The following is a 26,657-nucleotide window of genomic DNA, read 5'->3' as shown; positions in this document are numbered from 1 at the left end:
CGTAGCAGATTGAGGGACACAGCAGCGTCGAGTGATATGGTACTTGTGCTTCACTGATTGACATTGCAAGATTAAATGTCAAGGTTAAAGCAAGGAAAGTGTAAAAGCGTAAAACAAATAATGATGCAAGCTATGGGTGCACGTAATCGATAATTATGATGGGGAATGCGAGAGAAAAATCGTCGCTAAGTTTGTCGTTCAATTATTTGTCGTTAATTGAGCTTTCTTTTGCGGCAACATTTGCCGAGTTTAGTAATTAATTTTGCGCGATGTTTCCGAGCGTGATGTCGCTGCTCACGAGATATCATTAACGTAAGACGATGACACGGCCATATTGAGATCTTAGCTAAATAGTGGCTGTCACGCTAAGAAGCGCCAAACCACGTAAAAACCTCCACGTTTTCATACATAGGGTGCAAACTACGCGCCTCAGGCTAGCTTGCACCATCTAGTGAGCTGCCCGCGAGGCAGCGCCGAATGAAGCCGATTGTCGCAATGAAATTTACGTTCGTTTGCATACAATGGGTTTGGAAGGACGGCGGGGGTTTCGCTGCATGAACCAAGGAATGTTCCGCATTAAAATGTTGTTTTACTTCGCGGAGAAGTTTCCAGAAATCGCGCAAAAAATTTCAGTCACCAGCAATGTATCTAAAAAATGCATGACGTTCAGAAATATGGTAGAGCCATCGCAAAAAAGGACTATTTCGCATAGAAAAAGGAGTCCCATGGTGTGCGAACTCTACAAACATGCTTTACAGACCATGAAATGTTTGTATGATACGTCGTCAACAATTACTGCCATTGACTTACGGCTGATATTTTCCATGTCTAGAAAGCCTAGTAGGTCGATCTTCTTAACTTAGGACTGCACACAGAGAAAACAGTAGGAAGATGCTTTGCCGAACATTTGAGAACTGAGTGCAAGACCGGCTTTATCTATAACGAGCTGCACATGCAGCCGGCGCCTACAGCCATAGAGTTTGATTGATTGTGGGGTCAACGCGCCGACGCAACGCAGGCGATGAGGCGCGCCGTAGTGGAGGGCTCCGGATTAATTTTGACCACCTGGGGATCTTTATCGTGCGCCGAAATCTCGTACACACGGGCGTTTTTTCTTTTCGCCACCATCAGAAAAGCGGCCGCCGCGGCTGGGAATCGAACCCGCGACCTCGTGCTCAGCAGCGCAGCGTCTTAGCCACTGAGCCACCGCGGCGAGTTACAGCCATAGAGTTTCATATTAATATATTAGTATGAAAGTCTATGCCTACAGCACCCGGGGCGTAGAGAATTCGCTCGGTTGGGAACGGCACATGCCCTAGGTGGCGTCGAACTTAATGCTCGAAAATTTCGCCAGCTTTACTTAGCTCTCGGAGCTATACCTGAAACTGCTGGCATAAAACGAAGCGGCTGTGCCAATAACGTTTGAAAACAGCGCGGAAGACGGGACTGAGCAAGTAATAAACGACACAAGCACTGACGAACAACTGTGCGATTTTAATTCGCAAGAAAATATATACATGAAAAACTAGCTAAGTCCCGTTACTTGCTCAGTCCCGTCTTCCGCGCTGTTTTCAAACAATATGATGTACCAACAAGCCCTTCAGTTCACCCTTGTGCCAATAAGTACCGGCTTTACGGATCAGTGCGCAGGACTCACTGGTAAGTCTAGATCCGCCTATTAGCTATGCAACATTAACTACGCAACACTAGCTATCAACATTATTGGCGCATTAGTCCATTATTAGCTTATTATACGCTTATTAGCTATGCAACATTAGTTATTAGCTATGCAAATATCAATCTGCACAAGTAAAGCACAGAGGCATCATATCCATCTGATTTTTGGTTCTGGGCACTTGGTACTGGGCATTTCTGTTCATTCAAAGTTGATTGATTGATTGATTGTGGGGTTTAACGCGCCGACACAACGCAGGCGATGAGGCGCGCCGTAGTGGAGGGCTCCGGATTAATTTAGACCACCTGGGGATTTTAACGTGCGCCGAAATCTCGTACACACGGGCGTTTTTGCTTTTCGCCTCCATCAGAAAAGCGGCCGCCGCGGCCGGGAATCGAACCCGCGACCTCGTGCTCAGCAGCGCAACGCCTTGTTCATTCAAAGTTCCAGAACAACTTTCTATTTTGGCTTAACGTTAAAGAGTCTACTTTCAGGAGCTTTCTTTTTGCGTGTAGCTGCGTCCGACAAAGTGCGAAATTCCGTAGGAATGGGTTTGTGAAGGTATGCGTAATCAGCTCCGAAAGGGCCATTTTGGGGGTGGGAGCCTTACCATTTTCGATCGAAAAGGGATGACTTTGTGCCAGAGAAGGTAGCGCTAGAGACGCGAACTTTTTAATGGCTGCGACTCATTTAGGAGAATGGCAGTGCTCTGGAGGGGGTTTGCAAGCCAACCAAATCGAGAGGTTGGAAGCCCACCCATTTCAATGGGGGTGATAAGAAGCGTAGCTATACTTGAGCTATCTTTTTCAGACACTACTCATAGACCGAAGTGACGGGAAACACAGGAAAGAAGCCCGTTGTGCGGTGTGGCTGCTCATCTAGCGCTGAAGTATGCAACGTTAAACCATCGCACTCGAAAACCTGCTTTCTTAAAGGGGGATAAAATATTATTTAAAAGGTTCAATTAAGCACGCAGTCGAGCCCATCCTGTGTCCGTATTCAAAGTTTAATCAGCAAAGAATAAGTGTAATGAACTGAAGAAAAAAATAAAACCCAGCGGCAGTCCGAGAAAAGTGCATATCCGACAAATAGCAAAGAAAGAATGACGATAAGCGTTATGTGCTTTATAAATGCAGCCCAGGACGGTGCAGTTGCGTTGCTGCGCTGCACATGTTGTTTGATTGCTTGATTGATTGATTGATTGATTGATTGATTGATTGATTGATTGATTGATTGATTGATTGATTGCAGGGTTTAACGCGCCAACGCAACGCAGGCGATGAGGCGCGCCGTAGTGGAGGGCTCCCGATTAATTTTGACCACCTGATGATCTTTATCGTGCGCCGAAATCTCGTACACACGGGCGTTTTTGCTTTTCGCCTCCATCAGAAAAGCGGCCGCCATGGCCGGGAATCGAGCCCGCGACCTCGTGCTCAGCAGCGCAACGCCTTAGCCACTGAGCCACCGCGGCGGGTACACTCGCCGCTTGTTAACGCCTATACACTACCTGACTTCCAAATGCATCAAACGAAGCGGTCGGGTCGACATTGAATGTGTTAAGCACTAATGGGGTGGCCAAGACACTGCACAAATTTACTGCATGCGTTTTTGTAGACTATTGCGTCTTCTTGTAAGCATTTTTGTGAGGAAACAAAGTACCAACTCGCCTGTCGGGCTGTAAAGCGTGATGTGTCGCACTTTCGCCGCTTTAATTAAAAAGACCCAGGGCCTTCACATTTTCAGTGATGACCGCTCATACGGCTCTTACTAAATGTAGTCCTAGCAGTTCATTTGTGTTTATAGTGAAGCCGACTGTTAAGGGGCCTTCTGTAAAAGGTTTTATAATGGCGCATGAGATCTTAATGAGATGTTTAACAAAGGCTTTGGGGGCTCTACTCAGACCTCATGAGACTCCACTGCCCATAAGAAATATCTTCTCAGAAATGCACTTAAGTGTAGTGGTGAAGCCGACTTCTAAGGTTCTCTGTGTATAGTAGCTCATCGAGAAACACGGGGTCTTAAGATGGTGTTTAATAAAAAGCACTGGCTCTTCATTTTTTAAACATAACACTGCTTATATTGCTCCCAATAATGCGTTCACAGCATTACCTTGTGTATAGTAGTGAAACCAACCCTTAAAAGAGGTTCCGTATATAGCAGAGCTTTGCATGCTCACGCTCTAATGGGCGATTCTTTCTTCGGAATTTTGGGGATTTTTACACACTGATCCAGTTGGATAGCCTCCGCATGTTCTTCTAACTAGCCTTTTTCTGTTAGAAGTACGGTTGAAACTAGGCAAAAGTGCTAGCCTTAAGGAATTGAACTTCTCGCTCGTACGCGTGCTCAGGTGCACCTAGTGAGCACTTGTGCACTTGCATGTTTTTGCGCGTGTACTTCTTCCTACGTGCGTCTTTAGGAACCCGTGTGGGCCTCCAAGGGTGCACAAAGTCGTCATTTGCATTGTCATAAATAGAAACGCATTATGTCTTCCAACCCAGCTTTTAGTGTTGTGCAAAGGTAATTTGTGATGCGCCATTCCCATGAAACACAAGGTTGCACATAAAACAATTCTACGTACAGGCGGGGGCTTAATATTAGCGACCACGGGAGCGCGTGGCAAAAGCCACTGGTGCGTACTCTGGAGGCCTGGCGCCTGTCGTCGAGACCAGCTTGGGGCGCATGCGTGTCCTTTTTTACTCGCGTGCACGTTGATTTTCTCGCTGACCCGCCGCGGTGGCTCAGTGGCTAAGGTGTTGCGCTGCTGAGCACGAGGTCGCGGGTTCGATTCCCTGCCGCGGCGGCCGCTTTTCTGATGGAGGCGAAAAGCAAAAACGCCCGTGTGTACGAGATTTCGGCGCACGTTAAAGATCCCCAGGTGGTCAAAATTAATCCGGAGCCCTCCACTACGGCGCGCCTCATCGCCTGCGTTGCGTCGGCGCGTTAAACCCTACAATCAATCAATGATTTTCTCGCTCCCTGCCGCGGTGTTGCGATGGTCGCTGAAGCACCGAAGAGCGGCGCCTTTGAAGCATTCCTTTCATCCCGATGGTGCATTTGCGGCCTAATGTGACGCTTGCGCCGGCCTTGGCGCAAGTGCTCCTCGCGTCCCGATAAGTGCTTCCGGAGAATGTTTTGGGTTGCATTTTTGCGCTTCATCGTCTATACACGATGAGGCTTGCGAGCGGCGTCGCCGAATGACGCGTGTATGAAGCACAGTCACGGGGTGCCGTGCTATCGACAACGAACTAGCAGCGAGATGAATCACGAACCTTTATTCATCCTGTTTATTTAGTATCTACTTGACCAGGGAACTTATCTTTCAGCTCGCTTGCTGCGGGGTATAAAGTAGGCGATTTGCAAGGTTCATAAAATATACTATCTCGGTTTCTTGGTGTCTGCTTCCTTACTTAAAAATGATCCAAAGACATACTCATATAAATTGTCTGTCTGCTCTGCACGTCGGCATTAATCAAAATGGCACCTCGTGTTCTCAGTGAAGAATGCCTTGAGATTATTTGCTACTTATAAGAAGGCCTTCCTCAGAGGAAAACGGCTTACTAACAGGTCGAGGGATGATGCTAGCCGAGCAATTTATGCCTACACGGATGAAGAAGGCCGGTGTGCAGATTCCCAGCGGAGCGGAAGGTTCAAGGTCCCCAACAAAAGAAGAGGACAAGCTGAATATTGCTGCAGGGGTTGAAGACTTGTTCCTTCGTGCCAAAACAATTCGGGAGGCACGAAGTAGCGAGTAATCTCATGGCCGGCGAAAAGTAGCGAAGCTAAGGTTCGCGATTGATCTCGCTGGCATTTCGTTGTCGATAATGCGGCACCAAGTGATTGTGCTTCATACACGCTTCATTGGGCGACGCTGCTCGGAAGCCGCTAATCTTGTCGTGTATAAAAGATAAAGCAGAAAAATACAACACAAAACATTCCCCTAAGTACTTATCAGGACGCGAGGAGCACTTGCGCCAAAGCCGGCGCAATCGTCAGAATATCCCTTGAATGCGCCATCAAGACGAAAGGAATGCTTCAAAGGCGTCGCTCTTCGGGGCTTCAGTGACCATCCCAACACCGCTGCAGGAAGCGAAAAAATCAGTGTGCCTGCGTATAACAAAGGACGCGCATGCGCACCGCGCCAGTCTTGACGAGAAGCGCCAGGCCCCCAGAGTGCGCATCGCTGGCTTATGCCACGCGCCTGCGTGGTCCACAATATTAATTCCCCGCCGGTACATCCGAAAAGGGCAAATAGGATTGGTGCGTCCATGTGTAAACAACAAGGCACCGATGCATGGTCTGAATATTGCTGTCTTTTCTTTCCGATTTCGGTGCGCTAATCGCACTGCCCTACTTTGTGGCAATCAGCGGACTCCGAGTGATGAAATTTGGCACATATGCTGCCTTAATATTCTTCTTCATAACTATCGGGTTTGCTGCCTTTATGCCTATCGCCTTCTCTAGTGGGTTAGGGGCTTTGTGTGTATCTGTAGCAGGAACTTCGCTTCCAGAACCACACACAGGAACATCGTTTGAAGGCGCCGTTTGAAAATGACCGTATACGAGTTGCATTGCCATTGGTGCAGCGACACTTGTTTCGTTACGAGAGAGTATGGCAGAAAAACAAGTAATCGTACTTTGGGTTGCAACAAACCCCGGCCAAGTATTGTTGCCGTAGTCTCTCATGCGTGCAATAAAACTCGCACAGTGTTCCTAGCAGTTTCTTAAAGGTTTTCAAGCTCAAGCCATAACCCCTGACGTTACCTAACATAACTACGTGTCGCGACAGAACCTGCTCCACTCGACGGCCCTGCCCGAGTACAAGACGGCGGCCATCAAGAAGTCCCGCTTCATCCTCTCCCACTACGGCGCCTTCAAGACCTGCTGGGACTGGCTCATCCTGGTCGCCACGGTCTACGTCGCCGTCGTCGTGCCTTACAGCGCCTGCTTCGGAGAGATGCAGGTGCGCACGCTTGCTGTGTTTCCCGCGCTCGCTGACGGCACTCTGGAAGAATGAAACCGGCTACCACGGTATATTTAACCATTGAACCTTATCTCACTTGTTGAATCGTCACGTCCAGTGCAACAGGTTAAAGCTGTTACTTCCATATCATGATGAACTAGTTTACTGACGTAGCATGTTATACCCCTGTCACACGGGCACTTTCAATCGCGATTGAAACGAATCGCGATCGAGTTTTCGAGCGCGCTCGACGCACTGCCGCTGCTACACGGCACGTTTCAATCGCTATCGAGGCGTTTCGCCGGTTGCACTCGTGTACGCCAGATGGCGCTAACAATGTACTTGCGACCAGCGTCTGGTAACTTCGCCCGGTCGTAGGTATACGTAACTATGTAAATGTTACCGCGCGCTTATTTGGGTCAACTTATTTGACAGAATTTGTGGCGTTAGTTGAAGTTGTCACATTCTGTGCCATTACTGAGCGGGGACGAGAGTGTCGCCGCTTCCGTTCGATCGCGCTTGAGAAACAAGGATTGAGTTCGAGCGGGATCGAGCTCGATCGCGATTGAAACTGCCGTGTAGCAGCGCCCGATCCGGATTGAGCTCGATCCGGATCGGCTCAATCGCGATTGAAAGAGCCCGTGTGACAGGGGTATTAGGCTTTGTGCTGGACAGACCTCGTGAGCATCATTAAAGTGCATTTTCTCTCTCTCTCTCTCTCTCTATCTCTAAACTATTTTAAAAATTGCGGCTAACGTTATCCTAAACGTGTTATCCAATTCGACAGCATAATGAAAACACTCTCCTTTGTGCGATAACTGCTGCACAATGAATGAACCAGTTACTAACATAATCAGACTCAAGTCGAACACACATAGCCGTATGAGCTCAAGGGATGCAGCCATTGAATTTCACAGGAACCGGAAGTAGCTAAGTGTTCAATATCACGCAAAAAAAGGTAATACGAGGAGACATTCATTACTTGTGAAGGGAACCTGTGGCCGCGGAAGTTGCGGGCTTTTTAAACGGCGATGCACGCGGCCCATCGCAGAGCCACAGCATGTTGCAGCAGCAGCAGCAACAGCAGCAGCAGCGGTACGCCCTCATGGCGGGCCTGAACGAGAGCTCGCTCGTCGAGCTAGGAGCCAACGAGAGCAGTTTGGCGACCTCGGCGGGAACCCTGGCGGGGAGTGCGCTGCCGCCGCCAGCCGAGCCGCAGCTGGACGGCAACAGGACAATCATCTCCGATGTCATCGTCGAGGCCATGTTCATCATCGGTGAGAAATCCCCCACTTCTCTGTATTCACCTGGTTCGCTTTTGTGTCGTCGTTCTGCGTGCACAAATCATCAGCGTTGCGACACCAGCGACACCTTGGTGCTGCACGACACCCACATTACTCCTTTTTGGATAAGAGCTGTCAGGGCAGCGATCAATGAAAACAAACCCCGCGCGGCGTACAGGGCACTCTGTCATGAGTCGGTAGCAATATTAAGGTTTGGACAAGTTGGACTCCTTGGCGAGCTAACGGTGAAGGTGAGAATGGGGCCAGCGGTACGCCGGCGTTCTTTCGCTCTGTTCTTGTTTCTTCCCGCGTTGTAAGCTTGATGGAGCTGCAAATTAACCACGACTTGTACGACGGCGCTGACGACAGTAGGCTCAGTGTCCAGCAAGGCATGTGGTATGTGTTGTAGGCTTAACGACGGAAAGAAAACGCTTGCATGCAGCAAGAAAGAAATTTTCTAACAAAGCTGCGTTTGCGATTCAATACCTCTCTTTCTTTTGGCGGTTTTTACACCGAATGTCCCGGCCGGCGCAATAATGGCGGGGATAGAGAACACAACGCTGCCTCAAAAACATGCCATCTGGTCACTAGGCGAGCCACCGTGGTGACTGCTGAGACCCTGCAGGGTACCGCATGCTATTCGCCACCCGCTTGGATTACACTGGCGAAGACAGAAGCAAGGAGGCGTGCCACATGGCAGAAGCCAATGCCGCAGTACAAAGGGGGGGCATTTGCGTGAAGCCTTGCTCCCATCTCTCGCCTAATTTATTTGACCGAAGACAAAGACTATAGAACCGATATTACCTCAGTACTAAAGGCAGATAAGCATAGAAAGTGACCGTGTCTTGCTCAAAGCTGCATTGATGTTTATGAGATTACCGAGCAAACACGAATTGCTAAGATTATGTCTGGTAAGAGTTTAATCGCCCTGTTTTTCATGTAGAAAAAAATTATTTAAAAGACTTCGGTTTGTAGACTTGCTTCGTTATAATCTCTGGCGTGGGAGTTCTAAGGCTTCAAAGCTTTAGCTGAAACGTAAGACGCCAGAGGCAGGCTCTCATGCGTTGTCTTCACACAACTTTTCTTCTTTTTTTTTGCGCGAAAGAACTCTAGATGTGAGGCAGATACTAAATGAATGAAGGGCTGCTAGCCAGCTATCCGACGTCTCCACGCGCGTACTTATTGTGATGACGCAGGAGGAAGAAAAAGCCCCACCAGGCCGACATAGTCGCAACAAACGGACGTTATCCGTGGTACTAGGGCTAATGGGCGTGCCATAAACAGACGCTGTAGGCACACACACGCGGGGTACGTTGGCGGAGAATGGCCGGGGAACAAATAAGGACGTCAGCTTCGTGATTGGCCGGACAGCTTCAGACATGGTGCTCGGGATTCTGTGTTGACGGTCTTCTTTTGATTGCTGTTAAGAGGTGGGGGGCGCAACCCGACACCTGTCACCTAAACAGCTGCCTAACAAAGCAAACAGACGTAGAATTTTCTGTTTGTTTTGGTTCAGTGTTCTGCTTCATTCGAAGAGAGCTATTAGAAACATTCTTTGTCAAACCTTTTTATGCTTCAATGACACGTCAGATGTGATTTTTTCCCCCTATGAGCATGTGTATGAGCGCGTGCAGACAAACAGCGATAGCTGGGAAACCCTTAAATGGAATATTCGGAACCAATATGTTTGAAACCAAAGTAGTACCACATATAAAGAAAAAAAGAACACACACACATTTGAATTCTCACTGTTCTGACCTTCATTAAAGGCATGCGTTCCACAGTTCCCTCCAGTTTATTTACTGTGTGTGAGAGAGCTAAATGCGAGCAACAACAACGAAAAAACAAACAAACAAAAAAACGATCGAAATCACAACCCTTGACTCCTCCCATTCGTATTTTCACTAACTTTTGGTTTCGGTGTTCCTCCTCTTCTTAAACTCCGAAATTGTTTCAGGCTAAACACACCTGCCTTCTCTACCTTCGTTCAGTTTTCGACTATAATTTATATTTCCGGACCACGCAAGTTGGCGCTTTTTTTACGGGCGTCGTTCACTGACACAATCCATTTCTCTATTTTTATTAACACTTTTTGGTCTCCTCAGTTCTTAAGTCAGCTAGGTAAGCTCTTTTTCTTTATAACAAAACGCACGCGAGCTTCCAGCTCGCTGACAGCTTTCTTGCCGGGTTAGGGAAAAGATGAAACGAGCTCGGAGGAAAACAGAAACCAGCCAGCCAGTACATCAGCGCTGAGCGAAAGTGCCCCATAGAAAACACATTTTCCTTGGTTAGCCGACACGCCCTTCACGGAGCCTGCATCCCGTTTCAATGTCGTCACTCGCACCTGGGACGGGCGCGTTGTCTCGACGCGAGGTTCCTCTTCATCTCAGCGCCGCAGGGAGCGCCCATAGGCACAGGAAAAAAACAAGAACACTGCCTTAGTGAGCAAGGAGGCATACCTGAAGGATGCGGCTGCAGAGGTGGTGGACTAGAAGCGAGAAAATAGGGAGAAAAACAAACAAAAACAAAAGCAATCTATGCGTAGGCGGCTCAAGAGTGTGTGTGCGCTTGTGCGGAAACGAGGAGACAGGAGAAACCAATTTAGCGAGTAGCCGGCAAACCGTGCTCGCCCTTTGAGATAAAAGGGCGAGGATTAGACGAGCGGTTGCACTTTGCAGGTGGCACAAGGTACTAAACGCGAAAGAAACTCTGCGCAAAGACGGGGAACTTTGATATGCTCGACTAAACGTGCCCGCTACATTGGGAAGTTTCTATTTGTTATACCTGCGGGCGGGCTATTTGATGCATCTAGGCCGCCTAATGCCGCCAACAGCCTGTGTTCTAAGAATAACGTGGTTCGCGAGCAGTTTCCCGCCATTGGAGTTACGTTTAAAGTGCAGATCACTTTAAGCGCTCGCCTTGTCGTCGTAGCTCGCTCGCTGGACCCAAACAGAGCACCAGGGTGTCCCGTGGTAACGCTGTCGTTCGCGGCGTACCCCAGAGGCTTCGAAAGTCAAGCGGTGCATATATAGTCATAAGCATTCCGAAACTCGTGAACCACTGGCGAATGTCCTACATCTCCCCGTCGTTTAGCGCAAAGAAAACTATAGGTACATTTGAGGCAAAATATACGTAATTAACCGACAGCTCCCGCGTTCATCTAGTTAGGAACGCTCGTTGGATTGGTTTTCACGATAGTAAGCGAAAAACGCGACCGTGGAAGAAAACCATGGCGCTTTCGAAATGGCGCAAAGGCTCCACGCCCAAGAAGGAAATGGCGCGTTCGGAATGACGCAAAACAACGCGGGCATACGAAATTAAAGCAACCACAAAAAGAACAGAACTCCCGCTGGCGCAGTTTCAGGCAGGGGGCGTGCGAGAACTGCGAAGGCGGGAAGTTTGAATTGCTTGGGCTGGCAGTAGTGAGCGGATAACGGTGCTGCATCCCATTATGGCGAATCACTGCTCTGCACTTCCGACAGCTTTCACATCGAGTGGAACGGTTTTAATTTTTTGTTCGTCCATTATCTCGCTGTACGCCGGCAATGCGGCAGACCTTTCCCTAGTCCGTGATGTTCGTGTTTAAAGTGCTATAAGACGAACGAGGGTTCCGCGGACACATGCAGGACGTACGAGCTGCGGGGTGAGTTGCGCCACAATAACATGAAATTTGTTGATTCGGGGTAAACGGCGCGTTCGAAATGAAGTTGTCCCAAGTTGTGCTGTGCGCGCCTACTCCGAATAGCAAGAATACGGTTTCCAGATCCAGGGCAGACATGGAAACTCGCTCCAAATTCGTTCTAGCTCATGAAAAATGTCTCGTCTGAGATGACTCCGTCGACGTCGGTGATCAGTACCTGCTTTTCATTTGCTAACGACCTGCGTTTTATTCATTCTTCGCTCTAATATTTTGCTAGTAATGGTCGCTCGGATTTCACTCGTCACTAGAACTAGGTGACGTGGTAGCCTGTAGGAAAATAGAGAGAGGAAATCCCGTTCCTGATTACGTCCATGGACTTTTTATTTCTGTAACGCCCCAGCTTGCAAAGTGCATGCGTACCGAAAGCCGCTCCCTCGAGGCGCAACCTCGGCACAGCCCCTCGTGGCGCCTTGGTATCGTTCACGTTTTACAAACAGACGTTGCATTCATTCGACGCTTGGGCAGTTCCAAGCTACAACTTTCACTTCCATTTCTCCGCTCTAAGCACACATGCATAAATAGCACCCACAAAAAAAAAAAAAAAAACCTTGCAGCTTGCGGAATCTACGCTAAAACCTTTTTCAAGCTTGCTTCCTCGCATACTGTTGAAATGCTTTCGTTCGTCTCTCTCCTGTCGCGAGAAGTGCACATCGGCTTCTTCGGCCAGCGGTTTCCGCTCGCCGAAGTCGGTTCACGGAACAAAATTTGTTTCATGGTTACCTCATGTCAAGCAATGAATTCAGTATAAGAAGAGGGTGAAGAAGAAGGCAAGTGGCCGTGGACCGTAAAACGGTGGAACCCAGCAAAGGCAGAGGTGTAGCTCTACCGCTCGATGTCTGCCGCGCGCCCCATTCAGTTGGGTGCAGTGACCTGGCCGCGCTGTGAACCACTGTAGAATAGCTGTGCCGGTGAGCGAGAAAGCAAGCTTTCCTGTCGTGCCAGGAAGAGAAACGAGGTACTTTTGGCGAGAGATGTGTGCCCAGACACGGGCGCACACATAGGCTACGGCCACAAGATACACAAGCCTTGAGTACACATCGCCGTGACTGCGGATGACCGTTCCGTGCTTGTGCACTCAGACGACCGTATCGCGCCTGCTGGTGTCCCACCCGAGAGCTTAGGTTTTCTGAAAGGGCTTGTTCTGTGTTGTGGCGATGAGTCTAGTCAATAACCATCATCGTCTGCGCCATTTCCCCAGCTTAAAGCAAATATACCGAGGAAGACTTACATCGCTATTTTTAAAGCGAAAGTTTCTTCGATGGCCCAAGGAAAACACACTGAAGGAAAGCCAACTTTTCACAATGTTTTTCACAAAGGGTACATTATTCATGCGCCACATAACATAACAATGGAATACCTTTGCATATACCTGACGGACCCCTCGTGCTACACAAAATATAGTATGTCAGTACACAAGGTTAGCGATGATGATGATGAAATAGAGTCTCTAAACAGGGTTGGATTTTGGTTTTGGAATTTGGGGGTGTGTGGTTGGACGTTGACTTCAGACACTACCTGAGGTGACGTCGTTGGACTTCGCCAGTCTGGATTTTGGACCTTCGGAGAGTGAATTCTGGATTTTTGCTTTGGCTAAGGTTGCATGGAAGAATGCCTCGCGTCTTAGCCATCTTCTTCTTAAGAAAGGGGATTTGATTTTTTACTTGTGTTGTATGTCTCAGTATTTTATCATTCCTTCACTTCCTGTTTTTTTTTTTTCTTTTTAGCCTGAGTTATCACCTAAGGAAAAAGTGAACTTTGATTGGGCGGGGTTAGAAGTGGTGCCCAATGATGCCTGGATTGTTGATGTGACTTGGCTGGTCGTCCGTTGATGTTCTCTTTCGCTCGAGACTTAGGCTTGCCAGAGGTTGGTCAACAAGCGTCATTGATAGCTGCATGAAATGCGGATTTGTGAGCACGTGTCCACTTGTCGACACGCTGCTATTTTTTAATTTTTTTCTTGGCTCCAACTGATGTGGATCTGCCATTCAGAATACAAATGCAACACTTCGCGGAAGATTAAGTTATGTCTCTCGCACTTTGTACACAGTAAAAAGTTGGAGTCTTATTTCCCCTGATCTCCAAATAAACAATTTCACTTGTGCTGATTTTACTTGAAAATAAGATGCATTTCTGCACTTTCAAAAGAGAGAAAATGGATGTGAAGTAGTGTGGCTCAGTACATTGGTATACATATGACGAAGAAAATGGATTGCAGCTTGGGCGCCGTGACATGTGTATTTCGTGCTGAAAATTAAGCCCTTTGTAGACTTTTCGTGAACTGTCTTTCCAAAACAAAATACATGATAATAATAGGCCTTACAGCGTTTCTGGCACTAACTTTCCTTGTTTTATACTGTTTTTGCGGTATTTTGTGAATTCCTTCTCTCCTGAAGCTCACGCGGCCCGTCTTTCAGCGAAGATTATGCTTGCCAGGCTCAGGCTGCCGCCATGTTATACCATTTTTGTGGAGCAGGCACGACGGAAAAATTCTGCAGTCCTTTGTTCGGCTGTCACCTCCAACCGTGATTTTGGCGATAACTTTGGGAATCACTGCGCGTTCCTTGCATTTTTATCGCATTTGCGGCTCCTCTTCCTGGCGCGGGGGTCTACGCCCCGCGCATTTAATTTGCATGCTTGCTTCCATTTTACTACTCTGTTCCTGTCTAATCACCAAGGCACGCAGCACTACCGGGCTGTCGCTTGCTTCCCGTTACAGGTCTATCCAAGCGCGTTTAGCGGTTGACTACCGATACAGCTTTTGTTGAAGGTACAACCGAAAATTTTTGTAGCCTGGGAAAAGTAGGAGAACGGTACCCTGTGATCTCCCTTTAAATATACTTTCAGAGACGTCGCCAGTTAATTATTGTGGATTGACTTCTAACAAACAACAAAAGACGGCAACAGTGAATTTCCTTGTCCTTCATATCCTAAGAGCCCTTGTATGTCTTTGTGTACTCAGACACCGCCGCTACTGCATGAAAGACAAAAGCGACGTGTCCGCATCTTCTGCAATCTTTATTGTTCTCTGACATTCCGACATCCCCGTCGTCATCTACATCTCCAGTTACCTGCGTTCAGACGAGCAGTCACACCTCACTCGGCTCCGACCACAGAAATGCATTACAATACTCTGGGTTCTCGACACCTCCCAGGGACCTCGCATACATCACCCCTACCGTCTCGTGTACCCTAGCGCGCTATCTCTCATTATGTCCGGAACACGAAGCGAAGACACGGCCGCGGAAGACAGCGAGTACGGCGCAGATACAACCACGTCGCGCGAGCACTCTGTCGGCCAAGGCCGATGGGGCGACCACGAAAGCGGAGATCCCGAGGCTGCCATGCAGACGGCACTGAATAGGAAAAGGAAAAGCGAGACTATCATCTCGAGCCTCCCGTCTCCGCCAACATCCCCATACGTTCTCGAAAGAGGAGAAGACGACAGAGCCACATCATAGCCCGCGCATGCCCTTGCCAGCCGCCGACTCACTGGAACTGGTGCTTCTCCTTCTGACAGGAACATGAGCCGGGAAAGCACTGGCGGGCAACGGGAGACGGCGAAGGCTAGGGAGTTGTTGCGGTGTCTTCGCTGGACGGCGACATCACGTTAGTGTCGGGACCTTGGCGTATAGCTGGCGGTCACCCGAAGCCTCAAGGCTGTGCCGTGACATCTCTTGGAGTCACTGCGGAGAAGGAGAGAAAATGGTGCCACTGTGAATTTGCGTCCACCAGGGAATACCGATTTTTTATGTACACTCGAATGTTTGGAAGCCTCACAAATTGTTTAATTCTCATAATTACTTTCTCCTCCTGAGAGATCCCATTAGCGTCAAATAGTTATGACTCAAGTATACCGGAAATACACAAAACAACTCCCGCCAGGAGGATAGGGAGGGACGCATAGTGCAATAAAAAAAAAGGATATGATCAGATTATGAAGTGCGGTGTGTCAGACGATTCTGGCTAAGTCCGCCACAAGGCGTCCAAGGGCGTTTCGTTTTTTTCCTTAATTGAAAGACAGTCGCCGCAACACGGTTTTCAAACCACCGACACATCGCGTGCAGCTGAGGGACAGCTTGGTCACACCGCCACCACTGTTACCAATGAATTGATAAGTTCGACGACGCGTGGAAATGTCAGCCCTTAAACTACACATGAATAAAATGTCTTTTTAATACAAATACTATCCTGCCGACAGATGAGTCAAATGATTTCCGCTGTAGCTGCAATATATGGACCTTACTTAAGTCGCACCGTACAAAAATTACCAGAGTGCCTGACTTTTTTAACCGAAACTTAGTTGGCTAGGTTTTCACGTATCTTTCATGTCAGCGGAAAGTAACGTGTCTTTGAGGCGCGAGGCATTTTATAGCGCTTGGCATTGAAAATTAACGTCCCCGTGTATGTGCTATTAGCACGCGGCCACCACCATAGTCGCACGGCATTCAAACCATGCTTTGGATCTCAAGATTATACGCCCCATCATTTAAATAGGCATCTTGAGTGGATTAGTTATCAATAGCACCGTATTCAAGATAAGAAAAAAGATTTCGACCTCAAGCTTATACTCTCATTACTCAGATATGCATTTATCGTTATCAGCTGGTACCATTTTCAACATCAGTAGAGTCTCAGGTAGACAATACAGATTTTTCAACGGTTGGCCGCTGTGTGACCCGCATCGGCACCACCATCTCTTTGACGGCTCGCCAACCGCTTTCGTGTCTAAGTTTCCTACGGCTCCTTGGGCGGTAGTGCCATCGTCAAGACATGACGGCATTCTCCATTTTGAATTTAAGTTCTCTACCATCGTCGTAATAGACCACGCGTAGAACATAGTGAAGCTCCGCTGGTCACCCACCTTCAGAGTGGAATTGCTGAATATTTTTTTGTATTCTCTTCTGCTCTCTTCAAGTGCGCAAGATCTTTCAATACCGAAGTAAATACTTTGAATTTACGAGGTCATTTTTTCTGCTGTGGTCCTTATTTGGTATTAAAATAAAAAAAAATCCTCCTAGGGTTTTGTCGGGAATGTGAGGCATATGATCAATGGTTGAACGCCAACAGCCGCGAAGAATCGTTGGTCTCGTTTGATAAATTAAGTCTGTATAATTTTGCTAGTATGGGTTTATTTTCGTGACAAGATTAGTGCGTTCAGGTATTTTAGTTGTTCAGTAATTAAAAATAGGAAAAAAAAAATGAAACGTAAGAATAAGACACTAAATGAGCCGTTCACAAGCATGCCTAGTGGGACTGAACAGTCTGTAATACCGTGTGTACGTGTTGCCCGCCGCCGGTTTCGTCACAATCCGGGCGTATTTCCATTTAACGTACCTTATGTCTTCTGTTTTATCTGTATTTACTGTTTATTTATTTATTTGCATGAAGGTCCCGAACCGAGCTGATGACATGCCCGGATGAATGTTGCACCTAAAGCGCTTAGGGTGCGTTTGCTCCCGCCATACATTCATATTTCAGACGCAAGCCGTGGAGCGCAGAGGTATCCGCGTCACATTATCGTTATAATAGAAAGCCCCACGTAGTTGGAAAGCAGGGACTCGGAGACACGGCCATGAATTGTTTAACAGTCCGGAGTCTCTGGTGACGGGTTGTTACTAACATATTCACGCCATAAGGCGGCTTATACCTGTGCTCGCGACGGCATTGCCAAACTTGTTGTGCGAGCTCATTCTTGCTGGGCGCATACAAGTTGTTCCCTGGGTACCAACTTGGTGCATTCTAGGCGCATGCGCCTATGAAAATGTGATTCCGACCTACCTCCGAAATCGGTGTCATTGATATGCTCTTTTACGAAAACTTTGCTCTTGCCTTTTTTTTTTCTCGGTGTACCGTTTGCCTTGCTTGTTGCAAGTTGACACTCAGGGAAATGATCTCTTAGAAATCAAATGCAAGTCTTTTTCTTAAGAGAAAGATAGTTATAACGCCAAGCTTTCTTCATGCAAACTGATTCAAATCAAAGTGCACAACCGACGCTCTCAAAGTCGAAAATTCATACCGCCAAAATACAAAGCCAAGGCCTACTTCAACTCACCCACAGTCCAATGCAAACGCCCACGCAACCAGCTCAAAGAAAATGCTGAGGGACCCTAATGCGATGGTGGAACATTCATCATCATCATCAGCGATCTTATTACAATGCGAATGTGTCTTCCAGGGCTATACGGTACCGTGTTTTGTTCGTAAGAACCTTCCATTGCTTACGTGTGATTTATGTGCCTTTGTGAAAACTCATTGTGTAAAGGCGGCTTTCCTGCAGTGAGTTTGGCGTAACTCGATGTCATCAGTGAGGCATCGAAAACTTCGCTTTGGTATTGTAGGGACTATTGTAGTAGAAAAATTAATGATTGCAGACGTAATCTTGAAGGAATTGATTAAACACGTGCTTCACCTCCCCTCAGCAACCCTCGCAGCGGTCACTTAACTTTTTAACAGCGGAGCGGTTTTACAAGCCGTAAGTTCGCCGTTTGAGTAAAAAGTACCAATAAAATTCCGAGTGCTCGTGAGTGCGTGGCTCACGGCGACCGCCGAGCCCCTGGCTCGCGCAGTGACTTTAGCAAAAAAAATCTTCAGTTCTGCCGTGAAGCGCTACGACTCATGTAAAAAAAAAGAAAAGAAAAAACGCCAGCGCTAATGCTGAAGATGTAAAGCCACCCTTCTTGGTTGAGGTCAGCGTGGCTGCCGCATTCCCTAGAAGCCAGTATGGATAATTGGAGACATGGCTCCGTCTGTGCCAATCCTTCTCGAGACGACTTGGAGATCCCGTCACCGCTGCCTCGAGTCGATGACGAGGAGCTGGTGGAAGTCTACAAAAATGCTGAGGATGACTTTGCATCCACCACTCACCGCGAAGAAGACGACGACCTCTTCGGTGCATATGGCACGATTACTAGCACGCAACCATGCCAATAAACAATGATACTGAAACTTAACTATGTGACCGTAAATTCTTATCTACAACAGGTTCTACATTTAAGTCTTGGGAGTGAGTAAAAGCTTCCCGGAATTTTTGTTTTTTATTTTACGTAGCGTCAATCCTATTTAGCCTTCATATATAAATATATATGGAAAGCAAGTTCTCTGAGGAAAGCAAGTTCTCTTTGCTGAAACGTAGGCCACAATCGTGCTTTTACCTTGTTCGAAGTTTTTCTTTTCTTGTATATATATGTATATTTATATATACATTATATAGTCTGAAAAATAGAAAGAAACTCACAAAGAGCGCTAGAACATAAGGTAAGTAAAGGCAGAGACACCAGAAAAGAACTCCGTTGAAGACTGGTCCTCTAGTCGAAACGTCGGCAAACTTCATTTTCCTTAATGTTTGTCTGGTGCGTGTCTCTGTCGTTACTTACCTTACTATATATATATATATATATATATATATATTAGGTTACATTCTCTAACCATGCCTGTCGGCTGCTAACGATGCCTGATATATTATCGGACTATCGGACACACGGACCTTTTCGTTTCCCCAAGTGCGTGGTGATAAAAACTACGCTTACAACATTGTGGAAGTATCCTTGTTCGAGGCCACAGTTGTGTGCAGTCCCTATGAGCTACAAGGTATGCCTAAAAAGCACCTAATTCCCGTGATTGTCATGCATCGCAGACATCGGCCTCAACTTCCGCACAACGTTCGTGAACAAGAAGGGCGAGGTGGTGGCCCACCCCAAGTCGGTGGCGCTCAACTACCTGCGCGGCTGGTTCATCGTCGACCTGCTCGCCGCCCTGCCCTTCGACCTGCTCAACGCCGCCGGACTTTACAGCAGGGTAAGACAGCGCCCCAACGCGAGCATATAAGTGTTGTGACGTCCTCTTCCAGTCACGAACGAGAGGCAAGCTTTGTACCATAACCTGGACCAGTTTCGGTCACTGAGCATAGGGACAGCATGACGTTAAGTGATAAGGATAGTCTAAAAAGTGATGGGGATAGTGTAAAGGAAAGAGGGAAAGCGTTTATCGGCATTGTTGTAGTCCCTTTAAGCGGACATTTCGAAGCGGACCAAACTCATAACTGTACTCCTGGCTTGAAGAAACGGTGGGGTGCAAATACAAAATACGAAAAACAGCGGAGGTCTGTAGGTTAAGGCCATCCGCTCAAATGTGTCGAAAGTACGAAACATTTTGTACAGATGGGCGTTTTGTATTACGACTGAATGAAAACGTACAGCCGTTTGCGGGGAACTGAAATTGGTTGTGACGGTGGAACGACTTGTACCCTGCAGAGCTTTGGTGGAAGCGACATGAATGGGGGAAAACGGGGAGATCCAAACAATAATATAGAAAAAAACAAGTAATTCGGTGTTATAGGAGCACAACATTCACACAGCAGTGCCACAATTTTGACCATCAATACCGTTCGTAATCAGTATTACCGTAGTAGATATCAAATCACGTCGTGCGCTGCAAACATCCCAGGTTAAGGCAAATCGATGTCAGCCAAATGGATTTATAGAACTTCTCTTCAATAGCCGATAATAACACGGCAGTTCTGCCATCTGCCAAATCCTGGCTCTGTTGGCGCCAATTTCAGACGTCACGCGAAATGACGTGACACCGCACCAGCATAATCACAAAAAGCTAAATGCTCGTGACGGCAACCGCGTAGCCCCTCGCTTGCTGCGGTATACTGTGTCATTTCAGCCGAAGGCTTGATTGTCGTCCACACCACATCTTGTGGCCCTGACTAAATCAGCAAGCTGAATTACGTCATATGCGCGGAATTAAAGTTGCCTTTGTTGACTACCAGCCGAAGGCCGCCCCCAGCCGAAGGCCGCCCCTTTCTCACCAAACTCCCATACTTGATTGTTGCACGACATTTAGAATACTTGATCGCCTCCCCTCAAGCGGTACGTTTGGTGTTAGAAAATAGTGGATTAATTTCGGTGAAAAGGAACTTCGCAACCTTTTCTGCGGGTATAAGAGGTCTCATCTGAAATACTTCAGCTCTTAACCTTAAGGTTTCCCCAACTAGGCGACTACATACACCGATGGGCCCTAACAACACGCGCATTTTGCTGATTACGTCCACCGTTATTTCAAGCAGCTCAGATGCAAACCGTTATGTCCTCAACTTCATGAGTACACTGCTTTGCATGTACGCCGCACCGCCAAAAAACAAGGACCCCTCACTTGTTGTGAAATGAAGGGAAACCCGAGAAACGGGGAAAAAAAAAGAGATGCAGATTGTTCATTTCGGGGAATCGTGCTCGCTTTGACGTTGACAAGTGCCTCGGTCCGCGGCTGCCATTGGTCGCTGTCAAGGTGGAAAGTGTCGTCTGCGCATCGTCTGCTCTCGATTCACTACTAGTACTTCTGGCGCTGCGGCCAAGTCCTTGAATACTTCAAGAACAACACCCTGCCGCAGACAAAGATCTATCTTCAGTCTGTTAATAAGGCGGCGCAACTGTGCACATAGCAACAGACGAGCTCAAATAAACGACAACGTCCCTGTTGTTGACTTGAAGCCACTGCAATCACATCTGCCAGAAGGCTCCGCTTCTTCGCCTCGTTTTCACGACGAGGTACTGTCGGCGAAGCCGTGCCGAGGTGTGTACGATGTTTACGTCGTTCGGCACGGCACACCTCGCCAGAAATATCTCTCGCGGCGCAATAAACTTTGTCATCCCGCTTCCGTCGTGCTTCCGCCTTCTCCATTCTCTCGGAAGAATGGCTGCGCCGGCAGCCGGCACGCATGCCTCGGGGGGTCACGACAGCGGGTCATTAGCCCAAGGCTGAGGTGGTGGCACCGGCCATGAAAACGAAGCAAAACAACACCGAGAAACCCACCAAAAAACAAAAAAAAAGAGGCGAGCTGATGGGAAGCCGGCGTACGTGGCGGGTCGACTTAAGAAGAGGAGGAGAAAGCTGAGCGACGATAACGGGAGTCTGAGAGAACGTTCGCTCGGGTAACGACGCTAGACTCCGCACGACGCTCTATCATCTGTACGAGGAGAAACAAGGAAATAAACAGCTGCTCGCGCCCTGGTGTCGTGAAGCGGTCCCGGAAACGCGCAGCAAACGTTAAGGAGGAAGTACAGGGCGGAATGCGTCTTCGCTTACGAAACGTAGCGGGCGGAAATTGAGGAGGCGCTCGGGGTCGAGACTCCGAGCCAGAGCAATCTCGCCCGAACGTGTCTCGGGTGCACTGAGACGGACTGCGACGCAAGAAGCAGCTGTGGGAGCGGTGCTCTTGGCTTGCCGAGCGACTGCGACCACCACGCGCTGCGAAATAGACAGGCCGGATAACAGACAGGATAAATAGCAGCGCTGCGCAGCTTCTGTGCAGCTATAATATTTTCTCTGCCATCTAAATTTAAAGATGTTGCGCCACTATGGCATGAAGGATGCCTGTGGGGCAACAAAAACTTCCAGATCTGTAAATAAGTCGGAGTGAGACTCCTTACAGCTCAAGCAGATGTGCTATCATCATTTATGTATATTCTGGTACCTTAATGCAGCAGTTATGTATACAGAGTGTATCGAACGGATGAAATCTTCGAAAAGAATAAGGGTGCCCAAAAATTGCAACTATGAGAAAATCTCATATGAAAAGGGTCATAGAAGAGCCGTCTCTTCCGTACCCCTTTCTGCGCTAAAAAAGAAACATGAAAACAAAAAACAATCACCGGTGCAAGCAGTGGCACTGTGCGGAAATGTAACGTTTCAAATATCTAAGCTTACCTGATGGGTGGGATGCGTAAGACATTCTTGCATAACCAGGGTGTCGAACCGGAATTTTTTCGGGTTCGGTTCGGGTTCGGGTTCAAGCCTTTCGGGTTCGGTTCGGGTTCAGTTCCAGAGCACCATTCCGTTCCGGTTCGAACCGGTTCGAACCGGTTCGAACCGGTTCAAACGGGTTCAAGCGGGTTCGAAGAAAAAAAGCAGGCGTGTTTTTTTTCTGGTAATTTTTTTGCGCTCGTTTTCGTTTCCTTATCAAGTCGGCATAAAAACAAAGTCATAATGAAGGTTTCTTTGTCCAAATATTTTGTCTTCGCCAAACTAAAGTGACGCTGCAACACTTTTTTAACTTTTTTGCTAAATCTTGAGTGCTTGCAGAAAGTAGTCAACCAACACATTAGATTATGGGGTCGCAATGTGCCTCAGCCAAAAATTACTGCTCTCTCCTCGTCAGATAACATAGAAACTTGCTCAAAATATTTTTCTCTCCTTCCCGGTCTTGGCGTTCTTCGACCGCTGAATGACGTCATTACAGCGGTGTAGCGGCTGTTTGCCGGCTTTCCTTAAGTTGCAGAATAGAACGCATTTGATAGCCACTTAAAAAAAGCCACAAAAGCGAACCAGAAACGGAAGGTGCATTTGCAGCGACGAGCAAATCACGCACTGTTGCTCTGTGCTGGCAATAGCTATAGTTTTCGCAATGCTTCCAGATGCGAAAAAGAGTAAAAGCGTTTGTCGAAAGTGTTGATTTATTTAGTTACTGTCATTTTTATTTATTTATTTATTTATTTATTTATTTATTTATTTATTTATTTATTTATTTATTTATTTATTTATTTATTTATTTATTTATTTATTCTTGGGTTTAACGCGCCGGCGCAACGCCGACGACGAGGCGCGCCATAGTTGAGGGCTCCGGATTAATTTTGATCACCTGGGGATCTTTACGTGCGCCGAAATTTCGGACATACGGACGTTTTCGCTTTTCGCTTCCATCAGAAAGCGGCCGCCGCGGCCGGGAATCTAAACCGCGTCTGTGTGCTCAGCAGCTCAACGCCTTAGCCACTGAGCCACCGCGGCGAGTTTATCTAAATTGTTGAAGAGCTCCTTTAACTGTACCTGCAAAATGTTTTCCATGGTAGTGTGACGAGTATGTGGCGCCGACTGCCAAGCGTAGCAGGTGGCATTTAGAGAAATTTCCTTCTGCTCATCTTTTATCTGCTAACAGAGCTGTTCGAAAGAAAGAATGGCTCTAAAGACTCATTGGACGGCGTGTATAGGACGGCATTGGATAGGTAACCACCGGAGATAGGAACTTGCTAATGGCCCTTCAGCGACCGGTGGCAGCGATTGGGCTCTAGGAAAGATGATAGCCAAGTGAAGTCACAAGCAGCAGTAATGATCACTTGGAGAGAAAGAGAGAGAGAGAGAGAGAGAGAGAGAGAGAGAGAGAGAGAGAGAGAGAGAGAGAGAGAGAGAGAGAGAGAGAGAGAGAGAGAGAGAGAGAGAGAGAGAGAGAGAGAGAGAGAGAGAGAGAGAGAGAGAGAGAGAAGTTTATTTAATTCAATCGAGTCAAGGTTTCAGAAAGGCGTCCTCATTCGAGGGGGCCGAATCGACAGCCGTTTCCATCAAGAGCCACTGATCTTCCAGGCCGGAGCTGGCCATGGCTGTCTCCCAATTCTCTATGGAATCGTGCAGGTTGGATGGATCTACGGCACACTTGTCGCAGCCGCCTACTATGTGTATGAGGTTCCCAGGCTCTCCACAGAAGCAACGAAATGGAGATAGTTGTGTTCCGTCAAAGAGGTGAAGTCTGGTGTAGTGTGGGAAGGTGTATGCCCACAGGGTGAGGAGTAATCTTTTCTGGTTAATCGGTAGTGATTTGTGCGGGGAGGAATACGTTCTACAGAAGAGGCCATAGTGCTGAGTAACTTCCTGGTCTGTGACTGCAGGATGCATGCACTCGGGCCGGGCTTCATCAGCGCTGGCTAAGCGAGTCATATCTCGACCCACGAGGTTCGTGATCTTGTTTGCCGGGGATGCCAGTATGAGCTGGTGCCCATACAATCGTGACTGGCCTCGTTGGTGGTCTCTGATTGATCATCGGCAGTGTTGCAACATGCAACCGACCGTTGGCAAAGTTTGGCCACGCCTGCTAAGAGCCTGTTATGAGAGTTTTGGCGCCGCTTTGGCTAAGCACACGTGCTATCGCCGCTTCCTCAGCTTAGAGGGGGCTGTGTTCGGGGGTTGATATACTACACCTGTGGGAGGCTGCAGAACGGTAACACAAAGAAAGAGAAGGTATTGAAGAATGCTATCGGGCGTCTCTTGCATCAAACCAGTTGATCGTTCCTCCCTTTTTTTCTTGGAGTTTAGTTTCTTTCCAACTGTCTCCCCTCATATATATACACACGTTTTGAAAACCCTTTGATGAATATAAAATATGCATTAGGCAATTAGTTATTAACTTTAGTGCGAGATGTCAATTTTAATATAGCAACAACATAATAGCGCAATACGGGCATAAAGAAAGACCTTTTAGAGCATTTAGGCGGTCGTCACATAATTCTGCGGCTACTTTGTGCGTGACAAAATTTTCTGATTGGTCGAGAAGTAGAACGCTGCAAAATTTCCAAATGCCAAGGACCCCAAAGATATCATGTTTGGTCCGACCGTCGAATCCGCCTTAACTGACCCGATAATTCCTTTAATCCAAATTAATCAACACACCAGTCCCACTAATTCACATTAGCTCATTCACTCACCTAACTAATTCACCACAGTCTACTCGCTAACCCGCACTAATCGACTTCAATCCACCCGCCTCTTAAGTTTACGGTTAAGCAAATTCAAAATAACATAAAAATGCTATCAAACATACTTTAAAAGTGTAAATTAGGATTCCCCATTTTTTTATATCTCATGTTCTCTTAGAGCAGTAACCAAAGGACACAACGGCAGTGTATACAAGAAAAACTGACGTTAATTTTTAGAACTGCGAGTGTTTGTGTCTAAGTGCTGTTTGTATATAACTGCCCATTCAAACTAGAATAAGTGGAAGATATGGATTTATTGTTGATGGTGTCCCTGAAGGCCTTCACAAGTGGGCAGGGATGCATGCGAATTAACAACACATTGAAAACTTTACACGATTTTAAACACCATGTAGATAGAAACCATGAAGAATATTTCATGATATGTTGCCTCGTAATATGCGTTATAACTTAAGTTATGCTAAATGTAAAAGATAATTGGGAGAGATGGGCAGTACCTAACGCAAACTGATAGTATATACGGACAACTTTACATTAAATTGAGGGCAATAATTAGAAGAGAACATAATGGGCCTTGGGAACTGCAGACTACGCAAAATATTTCATGATTCTGTCTGGCGAGTGGCATAATATCTTCAGACGCAAGGTAGGGTACCGGAATGGAAAACTAAAAATTACATTTCTGAGGCCCCGGAACCGGTTCGGAACGGTTCCTTCGATTCGTTCCGGTTCGGGTTCAGTTCCAAAATGGCGGAAAAAATACGGTTCCGGTTCAGTTCCGGTTCCGGGCAAAAATTCGGGTTCGGTTCCGGTTTTCGGTTCGGTTCCGGTTCCGGTTCGACACCCTGTGCATAACAGTTGTAAATCACTAATAACGCGTAGCGAAGACACTGCTACTGCGCTGCTAAAATTTGCCCTCAACAAATCATCACTTTCTCTGACCATCAGGGTCGCTTTTACGTAATTGCTTTTTAAAACGTGTTTTTTCTCCAACCGCAGTTATCCCTGTCGTTTTTAGCCACGTAAAACTTGAAAAGCAAGCTAGCTAAGTTCACTTTTGATTTCATGTTCGCCGCCGCCCACGGAAGGTAAACGCGCTAAGGTTAAGGTCTTTACGACACGTTTGCTGTGTCGTTTCGCCCGCATGCAGAGTCACCATATTTAAAATACGTCGCCGAGTTCACATTTGATTCCATGTTCGCCATCGTGCACGGAAGGCTAATGCGGTAAGGTTACGGTCTTCATGGCACGTTCGCTGTTTCGTTTCGACCGCATGCAGAATTACCATATTCAAAATACCTCACCGAGCGACTGTAGGTAAAAGCAATCGTTATTCACATTTCTTCCGATACCTACGTGGGGATGCCTAAACCTTAAGAGAAAAACCACTCTGGACGAGCTTTACCTCATGCAAACTTGGGAAAACGAAAAAATCCTTATATTACGATACACGGTCCCATGTGGGGTTCTTGCAGAGCTGCATTCTCGAATAAGGTGGTTTTTCACGAATAATTATATTATCATTTTTTTTTTGTAGTGAATGTAGTGTAGGAGGAGGGAA

General features: G+C 47.3%; 1 protein-coding gene across 3 annotated transcripts in view; it reads left to right on the top strand.

The window, feature by feature from the left end:
• Positions 1 to 26,657, top strand: part of Elk (Eag-like K[+] channel) — a 394,257-nt gene that overhangs the window by 340,223 nt on the left and 27,377 nt on the right. For 2 of the 3 annotated variants that reach the window (XM_077700237.1, XM_077700238.1), the window contains 3 exons: positions 6,462 to 6,635; positions 7,687 to 7,912; positions 19,252 to 19,412. In XM_077700237.1, the coding sequence (XP_077556363.1) occupies positions 6,462 to 6,635; positions 7,687 to 7,912; positions 19,252 to 19,412 (561 nt within the window). Of the gene's footprint in view, positions 1 to 5,897; positions 5,970 to 6,461; positions 6,636 to 7,686; positions 7,913 to 19,251; positions 19,413 to 26,657 lie in introns of those variants that run through there. The other variant, XM_077700239.1, reaches the window with a different exon arrangement.

This window comes from Haemaphysalis longicornis, unplaced genomic scaffold (assembly GCF_048455015.1).
Source record: "Haemaphysalis longicornis isolate Haplotype H1 unplaced genomic scaffold, Haemaphysalis longicornis Haplotype H1 scaffold_2, whole genome shotgun sequence".
Taxonomy (NCBI): Eukaryota; Metazoa; Arthropoda; class Arachnida; order Ixodida; family Ixodidae; genus Haemaphysalis; species Haemaphysalis longicornis.
Note: the sequence above shows the minus strand (reverse complement) of the source record. Positions and strands in the feature narration are given on the sequence as shown.